At 41.9% G+C, this 18,804-nt stretch overlaps 1 protein-coding gene across 1 annotated transcript in view; it reads left to right on the top strand.

The window, feature by feature from the left end:
• LOC145352724 (EEF1A lysine methyltransferase 3-like) overlaps positions 1 to 18,804 on the top strand; it is a 30,750-nt gene that overhangs the window by 5,498 nt on the left and 6,448 nt on the right. The window contains exons 2-3 of the mRNA XM_080202979.1: positions 16,200 to 16,497; positions 18,557 to 18,668. Coding sequence (XP_080059105.1) covers positions 16,348 to 16,497; positions 18,557 to 18,668 — 262 coding nt within the window. The 5' untranslated portion in view covers positions 16,200 to 16,347. The remainder of the gene's footprint in view (positions 1 to 16,199; positions 16,498 to 18,556; positions 18,669 to 18,804) is intronic.

Raw genomic sequence — 18,804 nt, 5'->3', positions numbered from 1 at the left:
ATACCGACGCAGACATAGGGAGAATGTGCAAACTCCACACAGGCAATCACCCAAGAATAATTATCTGACTGCCCATCCTAATCATGCTGCCACCACGCCCTCTCACACCCAATCATAATACTACTCCTGACTTTATATCAGGATTAGTATTATCCTAATGACCCTAATCCTAATCCAGTCACCATGTTATTCCTTACCCTATCATAGTTACAACACTAACATTAACCCAGCAGCCACCCTGAATTGACCTTAAAACAGTTTGTCAGCCTAACTATTACCCTAACCAGTTGTCACCATAACCCTGACTTTAACCTAACCCTACCCCCGCTAGCAACTGGATCTAACTCGGACCTTAATCCAGTTGTTTCCACCAACTTGATCCTAATAACCACAATTCAGCTACCACCATTACCTTAACCTTAAGCCAGCTGCCAGTCTGATCCTGACCACAACATAAGCATCACCTTGACCCTAATCTTAACTCTATCTCAGCTGCCAGTCTAATTTCAGATTAGCAGCTGATGGCCTGGGTGAACAGTTCCAAGTCGCAACCTTGTCCTCTGTTTCAAACGCAGGGTTTCAAATTCAGTCAGAACTTGGCCACTTCCAGCGGCAATTTATTAAACTGTTACCACTAATCCCAGCTTGGGAAGTGAATCTAATCGTGGAATTCTGACTCACTTTCCACAAGGCCCAAGCTTCAGGCATCATTGCACAAGATGCTGTCAGTTAACATGGCAGGTGGGAAACTAGCCTCCATCAATACAAGTAAGGGAAAAGGAATCATAACCTTCTCTTACGGCATTGACACCTGGTCCTTTAGACACATGCACATTCCAGATACATGCAAAATAATCAGGACTCATACACACTATGATCATGGAATATTTCAGTTCCATTGCAATTGGTTCAATTCCACCAACACCCAATGAAAAATCATTCATGCGATTATGGTCGCCAGCTCTCTTTGGGCTATCTGTGGAGGTTAACAAAATGTGCAACCTCTTAGATCCTGTCTGAGTGTGATCATTTACTTAATCTTGTGATAACAAAGTGCTTCTCAGTAGCTACACCTTGAGAGTGAAAACTGCTGAGTTTGCATGAAGCACTCTTCAGATGGTCATGGTGAGTGATCACAGGCATCTTGCATCATCTTGGTGTGGGCCAGAGTAGTCTGTGCCAACTGGCAGTGTGGCATTGACAAGGGGAGTGATGGTGGGAGAATTAAGCATGCTACCATTCTGACAGATGATGGGAGGTACCTCTCCAATGAAGCCTAGGTCACTCTCTTTGGTTTCTTTGGGCTCCATGTAAGTGCTAGAGTGAGTTGCCCCTGTTAGTGCTGGCCTCTGAAACCAAGGTAAACCCATTTGAGCTCTCCGAGCTGTCAGGAGAAACGCTATTGGTATGACATGTCAATACCTATGTCAGACTCCTATTATTTGACTACAGCTCAGCCTTCAACACCATTATTCCCATGAAACTAATCTCCAAACTCTGTGGCCTGGGCCTTGGCATCTTGCTCTGCGACTGGATCCTGAACTTCCTAACTCACAGACCACAATCAATAAGGATAGACAACAACACTTCCTCCACGATCATTCTCAACATTGATGCCCCACAAGACTGTGTTCTCAGCTCCCTACTATACTCCTTATACACCTATGACTATGTAGTCAAGTTCCCTCCAATTTGATTTTTCAAGTTTGCTGATGACACCATCATAGTGGGTCAGATCTCAAACAATGACAAGACAGAGTGCAGGAATGAGAAATCTGGTGAACTGGTGCGGCAACAATAATCTCTCCCTCAATGTCAACAAAACAAAGGAAATTGTCATCAACTTCAGAAAGCATAAAGGAGAACATGCCCCTGTCTACAACAACGGGGATGAAGTAGAAAGGGTTAAGAGCTTCAAGTTTTTATGTATCTAGATCACCAACAACCTGTCCTGGTCCCCAGGCCGACACTATGTTAAGAAAGCCCACCAACGCCTCTACTTTCTCAGAAGACTAAGGAAATTTGATATGTCAGCTACGACTCTCACCAACTTTTACAGATGCACCATAGAAAGCATTCTTTCTGGTTGTATCACAGCTTGGTATGGCTCTTACTCTGCCCAAGACCACAAGGAACTACAGAAGATCATGAATGTAACCCAATCCATCACGCAAACTAGCCTCCCATCCATTGACTCTGTCTATATTTCCCGTTGCCTCAGCAAAGCAGCCAGCATAATTAAGTACCCAACACATCCCGGACATTTTCTCTTCCACCTTCTTCCATTGGGAGAAAGATACAAAAGTCTGAGGTCACATACCAACTGACTCAAGAATATCTTCTTCCCTGCTGCTGTCAGCCTTTTGAATGGATTTACCTTGCATTAAGTTGATCTTTCTCTACACCCTAGCTATGACTGTAACACAACATTCTGCACTCTCTCGTTTCCTTCTCTAAGAACGGTATGCTTTGTCTGTATAGTGCATAAGAAACAATACTTTTCACTGTATGCCAATACATGTGACAATAATAAATCAAATCAAATCAAATCAAATCATTGGATAGGAAAATGATGGGCTTGGTAAAGGACAGAATTTGGTTAAAAGTATGAATAACAAGGAAAAGCAAAATGAAACTGCCAACCGCATCATAGAGTGCTTGATGTTCCTTGCTTACTGTCCAGGATACTTGAGGCAAGCATGTGTCAGCAAAATTAGCTGGAGTCTTGGTGAGTTATAAGGCTAATTTTGGAGATTGCAGACCGGAAATGAGAGATAAAGAATCATTAGGATTGAAGGCAAACCAAACTGTGATACTGTGTCCAGTCGCTGAACGGAAAAAGAGAAAATTACAAAAATGCATTGCTGTACATGGATTTTCAGGAGAGCCATAAGATGGCATGGGAGAGGGACCTTCTGATCACCCAAGAAAAAGGATTACTCCTCCATTTCTCTAATAGAGCTCACTGGGAAAAATATTATATGAGAAGCTACCATTATCCTGGTAAAACTGCATGTCTAACTGGGAAGTCAAATTCTTTCAAGTTAGCACAGCTTCTCAACAGACCCTTTCATACCCTGAACAAGTGAATTTACACAAGAGTGAGATTGATGAAAAACTAAACTCTTTTTCTACTGGCAGAGAGGGACAGGAGAATAGAGAAGTAATGGTGCCCAGTGAAAAGCATCTGCAGTTTGAGTCCCCATGAAGCATCTCCAGCATTTTCAGTTGCCATGACTCTGCCCCTGATGGCCCAATGGGGCAAAGGATGAGGAAGCAGGCTTCACTTTCTCCCTTGATGACATCCTAAGGCGTTCTCAAGTAGATTTTCTTGTAACAAAGAGTTGTTAGTCTAGCAATAATATTGGTTATGATTCGAGGCAAAGTGATTTCCAGAACAAGTTTTAAGACAGACTGATAAAAGTTCTGCCATCTCATATCAAATAACACAAATCAAATGCTGGAAAGCTGAAATAAAAACAGAAAATGCAGGAAGTGCTCAGTTGATCAGGCAACATCTTTGGAGAGAGAAACAAAATTAATGGGAGGGATTTTAACGAGCCCGCGAGAGTGGGAAATGTGGTGTGTAAGGTGACCTAATTAGGCAGGACACAAAACCTTCATTTCCCGATGGTGGGTTGAAATGCAGAGATTAAGGTGAGGAATTTGTGACCCGTTCACTGGCAGGAGCTTCAGGTCCCACTGAAGGTGCTGCCCCCTCTTCACCCTCTTCCCACCCCCCCGACCCCGACCATGGCTGATTCCCTGGCAGCGCAGCTGATAAGCAACACAAATGACCATTAACTTTGGTGGGACCAGAAAATCTTCTGCCAGAAAATCCCTTCCTAAGGCAGTATGTCAAGCCTCAGGGAAGTCTGTGACAGATTCATGTTTGTAATATTCATTAATATTCATTGTGCCATGAATACTCATTAGTGTATTTTTTTCTAATTAGGTCCTGCCTTCAAGACAGTCTCACACAAGAACCTCATAATATCTGATTGACATTTTTTTAAAGATGGCATGCATTAGTTGGCTCTGTGTCAGTTCAGCAGTTTAACTCTATGGCTCAAGGGAGGAGATCAGGAAAATGTCAGCTTGCATGGAGATCTGGGACCAGCAACAGTGAGTCAGTGATGAGGAGGGGGGGCTGGAGCAAAGTCAGTGGCATGGAGGAATAGAAGAAGGATCCAGATGAAGACAGACAGTGTGGTTAGCATAGAGGAGTGAAATGGGAAGGGCTTGGCATCCTGGGTGTGGCAAGGGGAGGGGTGGTAGGAACAGTCAGCCAAGGTAAGTAAATGAGGAGCCTCAGGAGCGGTGTCAGTTCTGTCCAAATGTGTGAGGGTGTTGGCTGGCAAATTATCCCCACTGGGAGTGATCTCAGACAAAATGGCCTTTACAATGCATAGAAAGGAAGACTGCAACTGAGCCTGCAATTCAGCCATATCCCACAGATTGGTGAGTACAAAACGAGACACTAACATGAAAATTCAGAAAAAAAACAACCAAAAAACCCACTTTAGTGAGCAGTTTCTGCATCCCTTCTCCCCACCCGCAGCAGAGGTGGCCCGCTATTGACCAATGGCATTTTCCATGACTTGTTGGCCAATGGTGGATCATGTCGATCATGGGGGGGAGGGTAGGGGAGGAGGGGTAGGGGAGGAGGGGTGGGGGGAGGGGGGTGGGGGAGGGGGGGTGGGGTGGGGGGAGGGGGGTGGGGGGGAGGGGTGGGGGGAGGGAGGGGGGGCCGGGGGGCGGTACCATTAAATCCCAGCCATTGTTTCTGCCACAACAAAGCAAATACCCCTACCTTTCCATTAACCATCAACGTGTGCCAATCTTCGGACATTACACTTTAGCTCTCTGACTAAACGTGTTTCAAATAATGATGATGCAAAAATGAATAAAGTGAGACCAATGTAACATGCAATATTTAATTTATTTAAATAAAAAGAATCCATGTCACCTTTGTGCTCTCACATTTTGTATTAATAGTTCTTCATAATGAAGTGCTGTCAATCTCTGCTTATCCTTTTGAGATGATCTAATTGGGGTTCTCAAAATAATAAACAGATGGAATCAGTGCCTAGAAGCTACTTTCTCTGGTGAGGATCTTCAGATTGAGAAAGTATTATTTAAAACCATTCAGAAGTAAAATGAGTATGTACTTTAACGCAGAAAGGGTAGTGGAAATCTCCAACTGTCTTCCTCAAAAGATTGGGAATATTGGGATACTTTACACTTTCAAGATTGGAATCAACAAATGTTTGTTATGTATGGGATCAGAAGAATGTGGAGAAATTGTGGGTAGATTAAGATAAAGTTTAGATCAGCCATGATCTAACTAAATGACAGGAAAGATTTGAGAGGCATGTTGCCTGAGCTAAAAACCTCCTTGTTAGTATTCTGTATCTCTCTCTGCCTGTAAGTGTACATGAGGCTAAGAAATTAAGTTACTGTCACACTGCAGCTGATACATCCACGGGGCTCTTTGATAGCAGACTGAGGCAATACACAAGTGATAATGTTACACATGTACAAGATGTGTCTCAAGGACATACATTGAAGCACGTCATTGGGACCTTAGATAGGCCATTAGTGACGACACATTTGGAACACTGTACCCAGCACTAGCTACTGTAATTTTCAATGATGCATGGTTGGGAAGGCCAAGGATGACTCCAGGTTTTTGTCCTGTCAATCATGATGAACAGGAACACAAGAACTGAATTAATTCTCATTGAAAAATAAAGACTGTCTGGAACAGAGTTCCAAGCAAATTATCTGTACAATTCCTTTGAAACAATTAGTAAAGTTTGAGTAAAGTGGTGATGTATTCAAGGAGGCATTGATTTTCTTGTACTGTCAAGACGTTGCAAAACATTACCGGTAGACAGGATGACCAGGAACGATCCCCAGCGGGTGTTTCTTTTTGTAAATAGTACAAGTTTTAACTGATAAGAACTGCCCTCAAATAGACAGAGACACAGGAAGAGACTCCCAATAGAATGGAACACTCCCCACTCATCTCAACCCAGGAACTGGATGTTCCCATGCAACAACTTAACAGCAGGACACCAAGAGAAGGGTGTTTACCACCACAAGAAAACCTCCTATGTTGGTTTTGTTACCTCCTATTAGTCCAGCTGATGTCCTCCTGTTGTGAAATTGTGATGTGATACAAAATGTGAGGATGTAACAATCTGAAGAGATTGTGACCAGTTAAAACTGGAAGCAGTGCTCATTCTGAGCTATTGACAAAACTTGGCAGTCTCAGGTCAACTGAAGAGGGTTCAACATAACTGAGGAATTGCAAAGTAAGTTTTCTAGCTATGATTTAAAATGTGCGAGTAACCACAGTCCAAACTTTTCCTTCTCACTGCACTGCTTTCTCCTCAGAGCTCCTGATTCACTCTCTTCCTAGCCTCATTATGTTCTGTCTGTGCAGATGATGAACTCTGATGAGTTCTGATGAAATGCCATTGGCCTGAAATGATAACTCCTGTTTTTCTCTGCACAGATGCTGTCTGACCTAATGAGTGTTATTCCATTTTTAACTTGTTATTTCAGATTTTCACCATCCACAACATTTTGCTTTTGAGATCACTATTTGCAAAAATGGCCCTTCTGCGCCAGTCTCACTGTCAACTCTCATTCCAGCCTCAACTCAAGCCCAAATAGTTATTTTGTGGGACATTTAGCTATCCAATTTCCAATGATGCATTGATAGTAGAGTTAACAAATGTAAAATGAAGATTGTAACTGTCGTAACTTAAATAAAATGATTTAAGACACAGTTAAATTATGCATGATAATCTGAGACATTGACAAGTAGGCTGATCACATATCTTAGAGTGCTCAGTCTTGGAGCGTATATTGGTCACATATCCTGGAGTGCTCAGTCTTGCAGTGTACATTGGTTACATAAGGATAAGTATGTAGGATAAGTATGGCAAGTTTTGGGAAGCTTGGATAACAAGAGATATTGTGAGCCTAGTCAAAGAAAAAAGGAAGCATTTATCAAAGCTAGGAGGCTGGGAAAACATGAAGCAAGTGTGGAATACAAGAAAAATAGAAAGAAACTTAAGCAAGGAATAAGAAGGGCTAAAAGACATCACGAAAAAGCAGTGGCCAGCAGGATTAACGAAAATCCCAAGGCTTTTATACATGTATAAAGAGCAAGAGGGTAGCTAGAGAGAGGGTTGACCCATTCAAGGACAAGGGAGGGAATCTATGCATAGAGCCAGAGGGAATGGGTGAGGTACTAAATTAATACTTTGCGTCAGTATCCACCAAAGAGAAGGACTTGGTGGATGATGAGTCAGGGAAGGGGTGTGTAGATAGTTTAAATCATGTTGAGATCAAAAAGGAGATATTTGGGTTCTTGAAAAATATTAAGGTAGACAACTCCCCAGGGCCTGATGGAATACACCTGAGAATACTGAGAGAGGCAAGGGAGGAAATAGCTGGGACTTTGAGAGAAATCTTTGTATCTTCACTGGCTACGGGGGAGGTCCCAGATGACTGGAGAATACCAATGTTGTTTCTTTGTTTAAGAAGGATAGCAAGAATAATCCAGGTAATTACAGGCCGGTGAGCCTTACATCAATGGTAGGGAAATTATTGGAGAGGATTCTTCGAGATAGAATTTATTCCCGCTTGGAAATAAGAGGACGTAGTAGTGAGAGGCAACATGGTTTTATGAAAGGGAGGTCATGTCTCACTAATTCGATCAAGTTTTTTGAGGAAGTAATAAAGATGATTGATGAGGATAGCGCAGTGGATGTTGTCTACATGGACTTCAGTAAGGCCTTTGACAAGGTCCCTCATGGCAGACTGGTGCAGAAGGTGAAGTCACATGGGATCAGAGGTAAGCTGGCAAGGTGAATACAAAACTGGCTCCGTCAAAGAAGACAGTGGAAAGGTGTGTTTCTGAATGGAGGGCTGTGACAAGTGGTATTCCTCAGGGATCAGTGTTGCGATCTTTGCTATTTGTAATATATATAAATGATTTGGAAGAAAATGTAACTGGTTTGATTAGTAAGTTTGTAGACAACAGGCTTGTTGGGCCGAAGGGCCTGTTTCCTGTGCTGGGTTGTTCTTTGTTCTTTGTTCTATAAAGGTTGGTGGATTTACAGATAGTGATGAGGACCATCAGAGGATACAGCAGGATATAGATCAGGTAGAGACTTGGACAGAGAGATGGAAGATGGAGTTCAATCCGGACAAATGTGAGCTAATACATTTTGGAAAGTCTAATGCAGCTAGGAAATATACAGTAAATGGCAGAATCCTAAGAGTATTGATAGGCAAAGAGATCTGGGTGTACAGGTATACAGATCACTAAAAGTGGCAATACAGGTGGAGAAATTAGTCCAGAAGGCATATTGCATGTTTGCCTTCATCAGCTGGGGCACTGAATTTAAAAACTGGCAAGTCATGTTGCAGCTTTGTAGAGCCTTAGTTAGGCCACATTTGGAATATAGTGTTCAATTCTGGTCGCCATACTACCAGAAAAATGTGGAGCCTTTGGAGACGGTACAGAAAAAACTTACCAGGATGTTGCCTGGTATGGAGGGCATTAGCTATGAAGAAAAGTTGGAGAAACTTGGTTTGTTCTCAGTGGAACAGTGGAAGTTGAGAGGCGACCTGATAGAAATCTACAAGATTATGAGAGGCATAGACAGAGTGGATAATCAGAAACTTTTTCCCAGGGTGGAAGAGTCAATTACAGGTTTAAGGTCCAAGGAAAAGGTGTAAAAGAGATGTATGAGGCAGATATTTTACACAGGGTGGTGAGTGCCTGGAACTCACTGCCGGGGGAGGTAGTGGAAGCGTATACTCTTGTGGCTTTTAAGGGGCATCTTGACAAATACATGAATAGGATGGGAATAGATGGATATGGTCCCTGGAAGGGTAGGGAGTTTTAGTTAAATTGGGCAGCATAGTCAGTGCAGGCTTGGAGGGCCAAAGGGCCTGTTCCTGTGCTGTAATTTTCTTTGTTTTTTTCTTTCTTCTATATTGGACACATATCCTGGAGCACTCAGTCTTGCAATGTATATTGGTCACATATATTGGTCACATATCCTTCAGTGCTCAGTCTTGGAGTGTATGCTGGTTATATGAAAGTGGTATTGGCAGTCAGGCTTCACAAATTTGCCAACAACTCCATAGGCGGTTCTGCACCACAAAATATAATCATAATATGAACAGCATTTTGATGAAGCAGAGGGACCTGAGCAATGGTATTTTCTGAATGGCAAGCCTTTCTCTCCAACATTTATTTGAACCTTAAATGTTAAAAATGCCATTTGTATATCATAGGCAAACAAAGATCCCAATGACGTGCTGGTTAGGTGGATTGGCTATGCTAAATTCTCCCTCAGTGTATTCAAACACACACCAGTGTGTGGCAACTAAGGAATTTTCACAGTAATTTCATTGCAGTGTTAATGTAGGCCTACTTGTAACACTAGTAAATAAACTTAAACACTGCATTAAATTTTATTTACTGAGAAGCGAGAGCGTGAGGAGAGCTGAAGGTTTGCTGCTCTCCTATAGTAATAGTAGTGCACAAAAGCAGTAGGAGCCTGCAGCAAGCTCCGAACTTGAAACTCCCATCCACACACTTCTTACCCACCCCACTCACCTTCTCATCCACCCCACCTGCTCTTGCACAGAGACAGCAGAGATGGATAAGAAGATGAAATTTATTTTTATGAAGCCTAGGTACAATTTGATTCCCCTGATATTACGCCAGGTTTTGCTGCAATTAAAACAGCAAAGGCTAGTTTCTGAGTTCTCACAGAATTATAGAATGATTAAAGCATAGAAGGATTCCATTCACCTATCACATATATGGCAGCTCTCTGTGAGAGCTCCTCAGCGAGTCCCTCTCCCCTGCCTTTTCATTATAAACCTGCATTTTTTTTCCCTTTAGGTAATAATGCAATTAAGCCATGATTGAATCTGCCAGCACCACATTCTCAGGCAATGCGCTCCACATGCTCATCGCTCGCTGTGTGAAAAAAGTCACCTATGGTTCTTTTTGCCAATCACCTTAAATCTTCTGAAGTGAACTACCCCAGTTTTGCCAATTTAATCTTGTAACTGAAGTATCTCGTCACTAGAAATATTTTCATAAATCTTTTCTGCACCCATTCTAATGCCTTAACATCCTTCCTGTGTAGGGTCCAGAACTGGGCACACTAGTTGAGACTTAACCAGTGGTTTATAAAAAATATACTTTCTCAACATTTCCTACCACCTTTAATGATTTATGCACATATACCCCTCCACCCCCACAAGTCCTTCTCCTCTAGCACCCCCTCCCCACTTAGAATTATATCCTTCATTCTTGTTTTCCTACCAACCATTTCCCTGCATTACATTTCATCAGCCGTGTGTCTGCTCATTCCAACAGCCTGTCAACCTTATCCTCCTCACAGTTCATGCCTCCACCTTTTCAAATAGTACTCTGCACACCCAAGTCTGGGTTAATAACATACGGCATGAAAAGTGATGGTCTGAGTACCAAACTCTGGGGAACCCCATGATATACCATCCTCCAGTCTGAAAAACATCTATTTGTCACTTGTCTCTGTTTCCTATCACTCAGTAAACTGTGTACCCATGCTGCTACTGCCCTTTTTATTCCATGGCTTCAGCTTTGCTGACAAGCCTACCGCACAAACGAATGTGCATTGGGTGTTCATTTAATGCCTTTTGGAAATCCACCACAGCAACTATATTACATTCATTAACTTTCTCTGTTACCTCGACTCAGTCAGATCGGTTAAAAACAATTTGTCCTTAAAATTTCCCTGCAATCTTTGCTTAATTAATTCACATTTGTGTTGTCTCATATTATCATTTCCAAGCATGTCCTGCTGAAGTTAAATTGACTGGCCTGTAAATGTTGGGTTTTTCCTTGCATCACTTTTTGTAACATTGGCAATTTTCCAGTCCAATGCATCACCAATGTATCTAAGGAGGATGAGATGCATCTCATCTGCTCCTAGTGACTTACATGGTACAGCAAGTTTTGCTCATGCCTCCTCTTATCAATGTCTGCCCAGTGTCTCAACTAACCCTCTTTCAAAATGACTTTGGCTGCATTTTTCTCCCTTGGTAAAGACAGGTGCAAAGTACTCATTTAGTATCTCAGGCATCAAGCACAAGTCTCATTTTTGGTCCCTAATTGGCTCTACTCTTCCTTTTTCCATCTTTTTACTATTTATATGCTTATAGAAGACTTTTAGATTCCCTTTTATGTTGCTTGCTGGTTTCTTCTCATACTTTCTCTTTGCTGCTTACTTTTTTCATTTCTTTCTGAATTTTCTATATTTAGCCTGGCTCTCACTTTATCAACTTAACACACATACTTTTTCATTTAATTTCTATCATCATCCAGGAAGCCCTGACTTTTTGTCCTTTCTTTCCCAGTTGAGGTAATGTACCTCAACTGCAGTCAAACTATCTCCTCTTTTAAGCTAACTCATTATCCAGTTACATTTTGTCTGCCAAGCTTTGATCCCAATTTACCTGCACCAGATCTATGTCCACCCCATTGAAATTAATCCCCACCACCACAATTAATTATTTTTTACTCTGGACTGCTCATGGGGATCATTCTGAAATAATATCAGTGTTTCAGGACCTTTAATATCATTCAGATTTGCCTACTCTTGTGTGGTATGTTCTCATTTTCTCAACAAACATGATCATGATCCCACAGCTGACACGAGATTAAGCAAGTCATATTTATTGTCACTGTTTCATAAACTGAACCGTTACACAGGTCCCCATAAGACAAACCTTAAGAGGTGGAAACAGAAAATGATGGAAATACTCAGTAGATCAAGCAGCTTCTGTGGAGAAAACAAGTTAACATTTCAGTTCGCTGACCTTGCAGCAAAAGAAAAAGTTAGAAATGTAACACGCTTTAAACATGTGAAAGGTGGAGTGGGTGGAAAAAAGAATACAATGGTAGAAGGCAAGAGGGAATAAATGACAAAAGAACTGGTAGTGCAAAAGGACTGGTAATGGAACAAAAAGAAACAAAAGATGTGGCTAGAGGAGATGTGAGTTTAAAATTTAATTATTAGTGTCGTAAGTAGGCTTACTGCAAACAAGTTACTGTGAAAATCCCTGAGTTGCACTCTCTGTTCGGGTACACTAAGGGAGAATTTAGCATGGCCAACGCACCTAACCAGCATGTCTTCCAACTGTGGGAGGAAACTAGAGCTCCCAGAGGAAGCCACACAGACACAGGGAGAATACTGCAGACTCAGTGTGGTGAAGAGATCCAAACTGGGAATCGAACCCGAGTCCCTGGTGCTGTGAGACAGCAGTGCTGCCTCCCTGACAGAATGATGAACATCTGCCATCCAAAAACAAAAAAAACAGTGAAACTAAAATGTACAAAGGGAAAAAAATGGAGCACAGGATATGGTCTGAAATTGTTGAACTCAATATTGAAACCAGAGGGCTGGAGGTTTCTAATCAAAGATGAGGCACTATCCCTTGACCTTGTGTTGTTTGCTAGAACAGTGCAGAGCTGGTGAGACAGAGAGGTCAGCAGTATAGCAAGCTGGAGAATTTAAAATTACATTCGTCTAGAAGCTCAGGGTTATGCTTTCAGATCGAATGCAGATGGTCCATGAAGCGATCATCTTATCTGAGTTTGGTCTTCCCAGTTTAAAGGAGACTGCATCGTGAGCAGAGAATATAGCATACTAATTGAAAGTAAATCGCTATTTTGCCTGGAAGGAATGTTTGAAGACTTCAGGAGATAAAAAGTCAGGTTTTTCATCTCCTATGCTTGGATAGAAAGGTGCCTTGGGAAGGGGCAGGAATGATGGGGGTGATTAAGGAGTGGGCCAGGATAATCCAAAGGGAACAGTCTCTTTGGAATGCTGTTTGTTGATACTATTACACTGAAGGTAGCAGAAATGGTAGGGATGAAGGCACGGTCAGGTGAGAATTGGTAGAATGGCTCCCCTTTTTGCTTGGTTGATCGTATTATGTATATTTTTTTAAGAACATGCTTGCCAATTCAGTGAATGTTTAATTGTTTGGGTGCTGTGACTTTAAAAGACAAACACAGGTTTTCTATATGCCTGCACACAGAAGTTACAAAGTGAGAGGGTAGGTTAAGAGTCCACAAAGTGTCAATTGTTTATGAATCCTGTAGATTGATGACTTGGATGGGTTCACACTGGGTTTGATGGTCTTTCCTCATTGTACATTGAGACGATTAAAAGATGTTAATGGACAATTTCTGCCTTTTCTTCTGGGGTCAGCAGTGGCTGGATTGATATTTAAGAGGCTGCTTCTGGTGTGTGGCAGGGCACAAGCTTGCAGGAAGGATGGAGAGGTAGACTCCCACGTACCAACTCAAGATCCTTCTGGTCTCAATCAGACTGTCCCTAGAAGTTAGCTTATCATATGACCTCTTGTCACAAACCGGCCAGTTATTTAAACAAAGTCACAATAAGCTGATGCCAGGTCCATTGTTTAAGAATGATTATAGTCAATGGAGTTCCTTCCTCAGCCAGGTCCATTGACTAAGGTCTCATGATTCCGTCTAATGGCTTGGTTAACACCCAGCTGAATACACACGTTATGTATGGATGTTTTGTAAATAGTTCATTCACGCTTGTCTAAGTGGTTGTCTCTGGTGAGTTACTTCAAGACAGCCTGACTCCTTTCTGATAGCTTTGTAATTTTTTGGGTACAGCTATGTAAGTGTTCAGCCATCTTAGGAGCTGCTACTTAAAGTAACTTCAAAGACTGTTGTCCAGTCTTTTAAAATTTATCTGGTGATTTCAAACTACTCAATAAATAAAGTCATTCTGGATATAAAACATGCTTTTAGAACAGGAGCCCAACCATGCTTTCAGGGAGGGAGTGCAAGGGGTGAAAGTAAAACTGTAGTATATTGAATAAACACAGTCGAGAGCCCAGTCATCCACAATGGTAGGGGGAGAAAAAGGAAAACAAGCAGAAGCACTAGTGGAGAAAAATATATGATGGAAATGAAGGAGATGGGAGAATGCAGGATGCATCATAGTGGCTTTAGAAGTCAGTGAGGTTTATAATCGATGTCTATTGACATGCTATTCCCAGGAATGGAAATAGAGAAGTTGAGAAAAGAAAGAATCAGAAACAGACCATGGGATGATGAAAGAATGGAGGAAATTGGAAGTATAGTTTATGGTTTTTTTCCAGTTCAGGGCAGTAGCAGGAAGTGGCATCAATCTAGTTTTCATTATACTGGAAAAAGAGGGAGGGGGCTGAATTAGACTGGAAAAGGAAACCTAAGGCATAGCTAGTACTGATGTGCATATCCATAACAATGTACTTTATTTGGAGGAAGTGAGTGGAGTTAAAGGAGAAACTGTTCAATATGAGGACACGTTCAGCTAAGCTGGGAGGGTGGTGGTGGATGAGACTGGTTGGATTTCAGTTCATGGTAAAGTGGAAAACCATGCTACTGGAGAATTGAGTTGCAGAGAGATTGGCTGTCCATGGTGAAGAGGAAATGGTTAGGGTCAGGAAACCGAAATTCTTTCCAAGGGTTGAGGACACCTGAAGAGTTATGGATAGAGGTGGGGACAGACTAGACAAGGAAAGAAAAAATAAAGTAGAGATAGGAAGAAATTGGTTCAATGGAGCAGGAACAGGTTGAAATGATATGTCTACCAGGACATTTGTGTTTGTGGATCCTAGGAAGGAGGTAGATGCAGGCTATTTGGGATTGGACACTAGAAGATTGGAAGCCATGGAGGGAAGATTGTCAGAGGAGAAGAGTCAGACAGCTCTGGAAGTGAGAGCTCGATGCTTTGTTTTGGGGTCACGGTCTAGGGTAGGTAGGAGGAAGAGTTTGAGTGTTGGTGTTAAGTCTCTGCAAGGTGAGTCAGGTCAGTTCACCAGACTAATGCAGCAGTACCATGCCAATCTTGGGTTGGACCTAAGAGAACTGGGTAAGTTGAGAAGGAAATAGGTTGAGGATAGGAGGCAGCAGAGAAATTGCGATGGCCAATGTCACACTGCCAGTTCTCAATGAAAAGATCAAGGCCAAAGAAAGGGGTCTAGGTGGATTGGGAATACTGGAGATGAGCAAATGAGGTCCACTGAAGAGGTGGAAGACACGTGGCCAAAGAGGTAGGTACGGCTGAAGGAAGGGGAGAAGCTGAACTCGAATATCACTGAGGTAGAGGCATAAGGGGTGAAGCGGAGGGATTTGCCCTGGACAGATTGTTCAGGCTCAGAAAATGGAATGTCAGAGAGTATCATAAATACATAGCAAAGGGTAAGATTAGAAGAAGGGATGGAATCAGATGGAAGTGAAAGGGAAGAAGAAATCTGAGAGGTATTGGTAACCAAGGGTTTTTGTAGCTTCTGATCTGTAAACATCTGAATGAAAGGAAAAAGATTTTTTGTTAAAATGCCACAAGGATAAATGAAACTACAAGCCAGGACAGGTATTAACACAGAGTGCCTGTGCTGCTAAACAGAGAGGTTGAGAGTATGCTTGTAGTGGTGAATGAGTGCAGATTTCAGGATGTGGTTCGAGGAATACTAAATACCTTGTCAATAGCAGTAATTGGGTGTGGTCCAGATCATGAAGTGTGGAATTTCAGTTGGAAACTGTGTTGAATAAGTTACAGCCAGAGACGATTGCTGAGGAAGGAGACAGAAGAAAGAAGATAGAAAAGTGTGTTTTTGTAGATACCTGATCTAACACAAGGAAAATGAAAAGCAATGAAGGTGAACAAGCTAAAAGAAGCAAACAAATCCTGTTTGAGGGAAGAGCAGAACTAATCCGGCATTCCTGGAAGGAAGAATTAAATGCTAAAATGAAAATATAGAACTATAGATGCTGGAAATCTGAAATAAAGACAGAACATGCTGAAAATACTCTGCAGGTTAGGCAGCATGTGGATAACCAGAGTTAATGTTTCAAGTTAATGTTTCACCAGAAATTTGAAAGTTAGAAATGTAATGTACCTGTCTTCATATCTGGTCTTAAGATATAACCACACTTCAGGCTGTCTTTATTTCTCACTTTATTTCCTTACTCTAGTAATGAGGAACCTTCAAAAATTCTTGGATATTGTGTTACTATGTCATTATCAAATTTATTGCCCAGATAAGGGAAACATAGTAATTAAAGTTTATGTTGTTTCCAGGTCAGAGCATCTATTGCTTTTCCCACTGTAGATCCAGCAACTGCACACACAGAAACAGACTCAAATCTGGGCACTGGAAGGAAGTTGCTTGTAGATTGGAAAAAGTCAATCAGGATCAGAACAGTGTGAAGTGAGCTTGGAGAAGACAATGCAAGCACAAAATAAGTATTCCATCAACTCCTACTCCAAGGAAGAAATCAACAAATTAGAAAGTCACTATCGGTTTTGTGGGCACACTTTGAGGATCACTCGGGATTTCAGCAGTAACCTTGGGATATCAGCAATAATCTGGGAAGCAGTAAGTCCAATGTTTGATGTAAATGTGTTAATCTGACAGATATAAGGCACATGTAAAACCTCTGTTTCCTACTACAAATACCCAACTTATTTGATGTAGTGAGTTTGTATATGAAAATACATAGGAAGGAATGGGTAGATGAAGAAAGATCACCTGGTTTGCCTTCTACCATCCTGATAGTTGTACAATATAACCATATTGGAGTTATTGATTAATCATTGTAATCAAACTCCATCAATGAGGCTTACAATAGACCCAGACAGGAAAACCCCTGTGGTGAACCTTTGGGAACCATAGGTCTAAGGTCACCTGTTCTTAGCAAACATGCGACACACCACACACAAATTATGCAGATGCTTGGTTTTAGGCCAAGAAGAAGAATCCAAAAGAATTCCTTGCCAATCCCAAATAGTAACCACAAACAAATTCCTGATAATATGAAGTGTATCACCCAACATCCCACCAACCATTTGGAAGCAGTGATATTAGTCTGAGTGAAGGTAGGCTGGAGACTCTTCTCCTTTCCAACCTCCCTTTATGTGCTTGAGCCAATGTCATATCTTCTTAGGCATGATGTACGTGGTTAATATTCTCCTAGCCATAAAATACAAGGTCAATTCTCTTCTCAGCACTGTGGACATAGTTAATACCTCCCTGGGTACCAAAAAGTTGACTAATATTTTCCTGAGCACAATGTGTTGTGCTTCCATCCTCCGGAGCACCATCTATTGAGTTGTATCCTCCAGGACTGGGTTAAGAACATAAGAACATAAGAAATAGGAGCAGGAGTAGGCCATCTAGCCCCTCGAGCCTGCCCCGCCATTCAATAAGATCATGGCTGATCTGTCGTGGCTCAGCTCCACATTCCCGCGCTCTCCCCATAACCCTTAATCCCCTTGCCTATCAAAAACCTATCAACCCGCGTCTTAAAAATATTGAGCTAGGCAGCCTCCACCACTTCAACGGGCAGAGAATTCCAGAGATTCACCACCCTTTAAGTGAAGAAGTTCCTCCTCAACTCCGTTCTAAACCGCGCCCCCCCCCTTTATCCTGAGGCTGTGCCCTCTAGTCCTACTGTCCTTTCTGAGCAGGAAGAGCCTCTCCACCTCTATCCTATCCATCCCATTCATCATCTTATACGTCTCAATAAGATCTCCCCTCATTCTTCTAAACTCTAACGAGTACAAGCCTAGTTTATTCAGCCTCTCCTCATAGTTCAACCCCCTCAACTCCGGAATCAGCCGAGTAAACCTCCTCCGCACTCCCTCCAAGGCCAAAATATCCTTGCGTAAGTGCATCCTCCCTGGCAGCATGTATTATACTGCTATCTTCAATGGCACATTAGTTGTATACCCTCCCTGCCACCTTATTTTTTTTCTATGCCCTCAACACCATGTAACTGATTTACACCCCCTTTGGATTAACGTGCTGTGTTTGTGATAATATGCTAGATTTATATATCTCTGGGCACATGCGTTATATTTTTATCCTTCTTGGCACCATTGGAAAAATTAGAAATAGAAACTGATTGTACTTTGGAGCACTCAGTTTGTGAATGGCACTGCGTAAACACAAGTTTTATTTTCTGGGGTGATACGCTCATTGTCATCATGCACTGGATCTCTACAGTCCCTTACACACTATCATGGGCTTGCATGCTTTCTTGCTTCATGTTATAGGTTTGCACATTCCTGTGCACCAGGTGCTTAAATTAGCCTTCCTAGTACAATGTACTGAACTTGTACCATCCCTGGCACAAACAATAGCATTGTACCCTACATGCCACAATGTACTAGTCATGTAACCTTCATGGCACCATGCATTGGAATTACTCCTTTCTTCACCATTTACCATCTATCTTTACACCCTCCCTAAAGCCACATGCTGATTTAATCTGTCTGGATCCATATGCAGGATTTATACCATACGTGGCAATATCTACTATGTTTATACCTTCTCAGCACCATGCACTGGTTTATATTTACCCTGGCATCATGTCTTACACTTCTGTGAAAAACTGTTGGTGAATTAATTCTAATGTTAATATGTTTTCTTTCAGGGTCTTGTTCTCTGCCAGTACTTTGAACAAGAAAAGATCAGTTTTGCTGGAAAGAAAGTGATTGAATTGGGATCAGGCACTGGGATTGTAGGGATTCTTGCTGTCCTGCTGGGTGAGTTAAAGGTTCCAAGTGTTTTTGTTGGTGTGAGAGAGAAAAATGGAGCACAGTGGAATGGGATGGGTGCAGTAGAGAGAAGGAGTATTTACAGCATAGAAACAGGCCATTGAGCTCAACAAATACATGACCC

This window comes from Carcharhinus amblyrhynchos, chromosome 14 (assembly GCF_965287045.1).
Source record: "Carcharhinus amblyrhynchos chromosome 14, sCarAmb.v2.hapA, whole genome shotgun sequence".
NCBI classification, from domain to species: domain Eukaryota; kingdom Metazoa; phylum Chordata; class Chondrichthyes; order Carcharhiniformes; family Carcharhinidae; genus Carcharhinus; species Carcharhinus amblyrhynchos.
Note: the sequence above shows the minus strand (reverse complement) of the source record. Positions and strands in the feature narration are given on the sequence as shown.